General features: G+C 39.3%; 1 protein-coding gene across 1 annotated transcript; it reads right to left on the reverse strand.

Annotated features, from left to right (window-relative positions):
- Positions 1-5,548: 5,548 nt before the first annotated feature.
- Positions 5,549-6,963, reverse strand: LOC102533264 (protein SET-like). Its single transcript, XM_006206026.4, has one exon. It carries the CDS (start codon positions 6,903-6,905, stop codon positions 6,030-6,032), a length of 876 nt encoding a protein of 291 aa, XP_006206088.1. The 5' UTR covers positions 6,906-6,963; the 3' UTR covers positions 5,549-6,029.
- Positions 6,964-7,665: the final 702 nt, after the last annotated feature.

The following is a 7,665-nucleotide window of genomic DNA, read 5'->3' on the forward strand; positions in this document are numbered from 1 at the left end:
GAGGGTAAAAAGAGATATGTGTGTAAACGTATCTGGCATGCAGTAAGCTGTCCGTGTGTACTATTTATTTGCTGTCATCGCTGGAGGTCTGCAGAGCTTCCTCTTTTACATAATTTTAATAAGCAACTCCCATCCTGAGAAAACCTTGAACTGCTTGGAGGAGCCAGTAATAACAGTTTCTTGGAACCCTAAATATGTCCTCCCAAACCATTCTTACCTTCATTTTGTCATTGTGAGATACTTGCTTTGTGGGTTTTTGAGCTTGTTTAATATATGCCCTTAATGTCCCTCTGTCCATCATGATGTCAGTGTTACATCACAGATTCTACAGAGCAGGGGCTATGCCCTTTACACTCAAATTGTTTAAGATAACAGAGTTAAAGGACTGGTTGTGACTACTGCTTTTGCTGGGGAACCGAAGACCGTGGAGAGAGATTTTCTCACAGCAGTTGAGTGGTGGGTTTGAGAACTAAAATCCAGTCTCACAGCCTGGTTATGTGATATAATCACATCTCACTGTGTGAAGTAAGGAACCCATAATATATAGTGGGCATGTATAGCCTTAATCTGAGGTGTAGACACAGGAGTATTATGCACTGTATTGCTTTTTGGACTTTAATGAGTGAATCACCTGAGAAGCATGTTAAATTGCAGGTTCTGACTCTGGAAATCCAGGGTGGGACCTGGAATTCTGCATTTCTCACAAGCTCCTACATGATTCTGAGGCTTCTGGTCCCCATCCTCTGAGGGGCAAGGATGTAAATGCTTTCAGCAATAGTGACTTTGAAAATTGTTTGCTATTTTCTGTTTTCTTTGGATGTCCATTTTTGTATCCACTCAAATGTACCCTAGATGCAAGAATTTTTTTAATACACATTGGAGAATAATTATAAGTCCACTTGGCAAAGACTCGAATTGGATACATTTTAAATTTAAATGCTTCAGTTTCTTTCCCCACGTGTTGTGTATTCCTAAATCAGTCACAATGGCTTTATTATCTATCCCTTTTTCATCAAATAGGAAAGTAGTGCTCCTTGGAATTTACTTACTTCCCAGTCTTTATCCTCCATAATACATTAAATCACCTCCCCCTTCCAGAAAAACTCACCTTGTTTTCTGCCCTCTGTGGTTGTGAGTGTTCAGTTCTCACCCCCGAAGTCATACCTGGATTCTGTCGTCTGGCATCTCCTCGTCTCTCTCACTCTCTTCTTGGGAACTCCCATCCATCCACTGCCACAGATTCCATTGTTACTTCAAGCCTTTGGAATCACTCCCTGATCAATGTCTTTTGTCTTGAAGGTTTCCCTAAGTTTTAGTCTTGCATGTTTAATGGGTCCGATATTTATGAACTGCCTGCCCTTCAAACTCAACATGTTGAAAACCAAAGTCCTCATACTTCTTACTTCCAGACCCCAGGCCAACAACCACAAGTTATTTTACTCTATTTATCAAAACTTTCAGTGACTTTGTTTGCTGTAGAATACATCTCTAACTCCTCAGTCTGATGTTGAAAACCCTCCTCTCTCTAACCTCAGCCTTTTTTTTTTCTATCCATATCTTCCATTGCTTTTCAATATGTGGCTGACTTAAGTTAGTAAACATCCTCCTGTTTCCAGAACATGCATTGGCATTCCAGCCTTCATGCTGTTTTTGTGCTGAATCGAACACCCTTACAGCAACCTTTGCCTACCCAAATGTTACGTATTTCTCAAGGCCTACGTGCAGTGCTACATCCTCTCTGGTACATTGTCTATCCCCCCACCTGACAGGAACTCCTCCACCTCTGCACTGCTGTGACATGTGTTCCATGCTAGTTAGTTGGCATCTCACACTGTGCTCTGTGTTAGAAATCTCATAAAACGTCTGCCATCTGAGATCCTAAGTCCTCCAGGCTTCTGGCGTCACTACTTTGTTTAGCAGCTAAAGAATATGGCTCAGGCCCCATCCCTTGGAATGAGCAACTCTGAATTCCTTCCTTCCCTTTTAGGCTCAGTCCTCTACTACCCTGAGGGGAAGGGAGAGTTGCCGCCTATCTGTTCCAAGCCATTCGCTCTACAATTCGATTCTCTTCACTTACTCTGGTCCCAGCAGCTGCTTCTAGCTCTGACTTCAGCCTCTGCTTTCTTCCCGTTGGCCACTGTCTGGAACTTCAGGACTCCACTTCTTTTCCATCACTACCCACACCACCACTAGCAGCAGGTTGAAACTTACTGAAAACTTTGGGATAATACAGGCTAATTAATTATAGCACAACTGGGTCAACTGGAATTTAAATGATAGAATCAGAGCTTTGTCTTCTATCAGACACTCCCTGACCAAGTCTGTCACGAACACGGAGCTCCCCATCTCCAGACTTTTCATCTCTCGTCTCCTCTCCCAGGGTCATAACTCTCCTATAGTGCCGAAATTCAACTCCTTTTACTTCTTCATGCAGAATGTTTCATCATTTTTGTGGATTAAAACTTCCTTGTTTAGATTATATATAAAAGAATTTCACCTTCCATAATCACATAGGTTTTTAAGTGTTTTCTAAGCTTGATAGCAGTTCTGTCCCTTAGGAATTCTGCAGTCCTGAAACTATCTTGGGTTAGCCAGATCAATGTAAGCTAAATAACCACGGTGCAGTGAGATAGGCAAAATTATCATCCACTTAATTTTGGATATGTCTCATTTTTTTCCATTTAGGTTGAAAACATATTGAGGAAAGGACCATATAGCTCTAAACATTTCATTTATCACAATATTGGGGAAAAAAACAGAGTTGAAATCCTTAGTTCATCAAGTATGAAGTTTGTGACTTTGGGCAAGTAATTTTTCTTGGGGATCCTCAGCTTCCTTACCTGTAAAGTAAGTATAATAGTATCTACCTCATATAAATGTAAGGATTTAGATAATTTCTGTAAAGTCATTTAGAGTCCTGGCACACAATAGGAACCCTGTTCTTAGTACAAGTTTTAAATATTTGTTGAAAGTAAAAAGGTTACTCCAGTGAGCTCTATTAAACTTTGAGTTGGGTACTGTGTTTATTGCAGGATCCCAGAAGTTACCTGATACTCTGATTTTCCTGTCTCAGTATTGTCAAGTTTACTCTGGAGTCAGTTCCATAGAGTTCTACCCTTAATTGAAGAGACAGGAAATCAAGACTTTAAAACGTTCAGTGTTAAGACGAAATGACACATTAGTTTAGAGACATATCAGTAATTATGGAAGTGTCTTCTCAAATTGTAATGTTTTCCTCTGCCTTAGTGTTAGCAATCAAAACCACTGAATTAATCTGAGCAGGGTCAGGACTTTGGATCTGAGGAAAATCACTTGAATTTGAGGCATTATGTGTGCAGTACAAGATGTTCCAGCTGTAGATTCTCTGAATCCTGTTTAAAAGCAATGATGCAGGGGACCAGATACCCACTTCCAGATCTGAGTCCCATGAAGTTTGGACAGGCCTCCACATACCTAATGCTGCTCCCAGAAAGAAGGGATTCTCATAGTTTCTAGAAGGATTAGCGACTATCTGGGGGTGAGGGATGGGTAGTGAAAACTGGGATGTGGAAATTTCCATCATGCCCTGAAATTGCACAAAACCCTTCTGCAGGAAATGTTCACTAGAGTTTTCCCAATTTTATTGACTATCTCTTACTGAAACGCTTTTTCCTCCACATTTGAATTTTCTCCATCTTAAAGTACAACAAAGAAGCAACTTGGTACTGATAGCCTCTCCAAATTCCCCCAAGTCGGAATAAATCACCATTTCCTCCTCTATATTCCTAGAGCATAAAAATGCTTATCAGAATCTTTGGTCACTGACGATGGTGGGAGGTCAGTATTGTGTAACGCCTTAAAGCTCAAACCTAAAAGTCAGATTTCCACTTACCAGCTGTTTGATCCTGGGTTAAATAACCCAATTCTGCATCAGTTTTCTCCCTGGTATTTCCCAGGGATTCCTCCTGTAACATTAGGTGGAAGGCTCTTCTATAGCAGTGATCATATTTACATGGTCATGAAAGTCATAATGGGTATGCTTTCAATATGTGATTTTTCTAAACATGAATGTTTTCTAAGAGTAAAGTAGCTTTTAATGCTATAATTTAGAATGTGTGGCAAGATCAGAGAAGCGTGTAAACCAAAGTACTCAACATACCTTTGTAACTTTAATTTACTTTTTTACATAGCAAAATAAGGCTAAATAAACTTTGAAAAAAATGGAAATGATCTGAAGCATAATTTAAGCCTCAGAATTTTCATATATGAAGTTTTCCTTGCACAAACATGTCAGCAGGCAAAATGGGAAAGATAGGTAAAAACTTTTGCAGAATTCTCTCTTTTGGAAAAGTATTACAGAGATTAAAATTCATATTTCCTCAAGATGTCTAATTTGTGAATGGCAAAACATGGAACATTTCATCTCAAATGTTTTTTTGTTCCCTTCTGAAAACTTTTTTTTAAAGGTGACAAGAGTAAGAATCTCTGAAATATTAGAAATACGTCACATTTGTTATGGCCGTCACCGTGATCTTGAATAAAGCTTTTTTTTTTTTTAAATTTGTTTCTCTTGCTTGGAACCTAAAACACCCAGTACTTTAACATATAAACAAAGGTTCGTTTAGCCATATTTCTGCACAGTGTTGCTCAAAACGATCATTTTTTTCAATGACTCTAAATAAAATTCCTGCTTCTCCTTCTGAGTACAGTGTAACTAGCACCCACTCCTTAAGCAAAGGTACATCCATGCCACCTGGTTTTCTTCACCTTTCTCAGTGCAGATAGCAATGGAAGAGTTCAGATCCCAGGATAAAATTGACTCTGTATTAGTTTTCCAAGGCTACCACAACAAATTATCACAATATAGATGACTTTAAGCAACAGAAGTTTATTCTCTCACAGTTCTGGAGACCAGAAGCCTGAAATCAAGGTGTCAGCAAGACTTGTTCCTCCTGGAGGCTTTAGAGGAGGTTCCCTTTCTTGTCACTCTCCTAGCTTCTGATGACTCTGGGCGTTCCTTGGCTTGTGGAGGTGAAACCATCATCTCTGCCTCTGTCATCATATGCCTTTTCTCTCTGTGTTTCTCCTCTTCCTTTATCTTCTATTCTAAGGGCACATCATTAAATTTAAGGATCACCCTAGTTCAAGATGCTATCTCAAGATCCTTAACTTTTTTTTCTTTGTGTACACATTTAATTTTATTGTAACAAAGCAACTTGTACACTTTTAACGTTTAAAACTGAGCATCATCTTTCCTTTCCAGTGAAACAAAAAGAAAAATTTAAAAATAAAACAGGAACAAAATTACAATAGAGAATGTCAATTGCAAATAAGATCCTACAGGTTCTGCTGATTCTCCCATCGAGTGGCAGGGCTCAAGTCATCATTAGGAGAGAATTTTATTTTAAAAGTGTCATCTTAAACTGCAACTATGTCCATTAAACTTCACAATTAAACATGCCAAAGGAGAAGCCATGTTGTCAAAATGCCCACTTAACCCACCCAAACATCTCAAACCCACCCTTTGCTGACCTTCTATAACCCCATTTTTTTAAGTTTTTTTTTCTTCTTTTAAACAAGAGAAAGTAGACAGATACATGTTGGTAAATGCTAACTGTCCATATTCACATAGAGACACAGTGTAATCGCTGAGCCCAATATACAGAGAAAGGAGGAAAAAAGCTAGAATTCTATGCACTACTACACAGGGGTCTAGCACCCTCCAGTTTCCAGCAGAGCTAAGGGAGCAGAAGGTTTTTCTTTTTTCCCACAGAGCATGGTGGTGTTGATTCCATAAAGTTTTTGTTAAGACAGGAAGGGATAAAAATGAATTTGGAACAGAAATGGGTAGAGATTCTTTTCCCACTGAATTCTGCTCAAGGTATTTCCCCCCAAAACAAGATGAGAACCATGGTAAAAAGGAGAAAAGAGACCTCAAAAACAGGGCGACTGAGCACAAGAGGAGAAAAAAAAAAAAATAAAAAGACTGCAATTTGCTCCCAGGGACTGGAGAAAATTTTTAAAAAAGGTTGGAATCCATCAGTGTTCCGTTAGTCATCTTCTCCTTCATCTTCCTCTCCTTCCTCCCCCTCATCATCATCTTCATCTTCTTCACCTTCATCCTCATCCCCTTCTTCATCAATATCTTCTAATCCTTCTTCTTCATCATCATCATCATCTTCTTCTCCTTCCCCTTCCTCATCATCCATGTCAGGAACCAAGTAGTACTGCAATGGATTTGGCCAAATATCATCTTTGATGACCTCTCCTAACTCATCAGCACCTGCATCAGAATGATCAGTAAACCAGGTGAAGAAGCTCTTTGGTTCCTCATGCTGTCTCTTCCTGCTGGCTTTATTCTGTGTTTGACTTGAACGTTTCGTCAGATCCTTTCCAGATTTCCATTTGATTTCAGTGGACTTTGAAGATGGATCACCACTCTCATTCAGATGAAATTCTTTGGAGAGAATTTTATTTTCGAAGTAAGGATTTTCATCAAAATAAAAATCTATTCCGTAACCTGATTTAATATCTTCAAATTCTGTCACTTCAGCTCTTGTCAAATAATGCAGCGCCTCTTCATCCTCCTCCCCAAGCAGTGCAGACACTTGTCGATGGTTGACAAATGTTGTTACCCAAAAATTTGGGATTTTGGCAATCAATTCCGACCTCTTCTGAAAAAATGGTTGGCGGAGTTTGTTGTATTTCTGTTCTACTTTCAAAATCTCCTCACTGGCTTGTTCATTAAGTCTGTCTATTTCATTTTGTACTTCATCAATATGTTCAATTGCTTCCTGTTGTTCTTTTTCTTCCATTGGCAAGTTCAGAGATGTCGATGTTCCCTCCGGCCTGGGGGCAGGAGTCAGTCTCGGTTTCTTCGGTTTCTTGGCTTGAGTCGGAAGTGCAGACTGGTATTTGGGGGCCATGCTGTGAGAAAAGCCAAGGACCTAACCTAGTGGAGATGCACGTCGAGAGAGCTGGGAGAACTAACCTCAAGATCCTTAACTTAATTGCATCTACAAGATCCTTTTCCAAATAAGTTCACATTCATGGGTTCCAGGTGGACGTATCTTTCATGGGGTCAATTTTCAATCGACTACAGGGTCCTTTGGACTAAGGGTAACTTTGCTTTTATTGAGATGTACCAGGCACCAAGGCTGTATTTGCGTGAAATCAACATTTCTCCAGCAGTATTTGACTGCATTGTTCAAGCTAACATTATGACTTCCAAACAGAGATAGCTACAGCTTCCTTATTCATTGACTTTGAAGAGAAGCATTTTCCTAGAGAAGAGGTATCCAATCCCTTTGTGGCCTTTTTGGTAAGGTGTGCTTGTCTTGTACAGTAACTACACCTAGAGTCAGATCCACTGGTAGTCCATCCGGGCGCCATGTTAGAGAAACTGTCTCCAAATGTGATGGGAATAAGTATGTATTTAAAGCATTTCAGAGACAAGTGCACTTTCACATTATTAACCAAGTGGCCATGTGCTTGCCTAAATCTTTTCACATTTTCAGACAAAGCTTATTGGAGAAAATGTCATTAAAGAGAACATAATGTCTAACGTTTAGGATTCTTTGGAGCAGGGACCAATTTTTGAAAAAATAAAAGATTGTAGACACAATATCCTTAAACTGTTCAAAAGTTTTGTGCCAAAGGCTATTTTTAAAAGTTAATCAAAATGGA

The sequence above is a fragment of the Vicugna pacos genome, chromosome 3 (genome assembly GCF_048564905.1).
Source record: "Vicugna pacos chromosome 3, VicPac4, whole genome shotgun sequence".
NCBI lineage: Eukaryota > Metazoa > Chordata > Mammalia > Artiodactyla > Camelidae > Vicugna > Vicugna pacos.

Excerpts from the sequence above, each read along its gene's own strand:
- LOC102533264 (XM_006206026.4), bottom strand. The coding sequence starts at position 6,905 with ATGGCCCCCAAATACCAGTCTGCACTTCCGACTCAAGCCAAGAAACCG.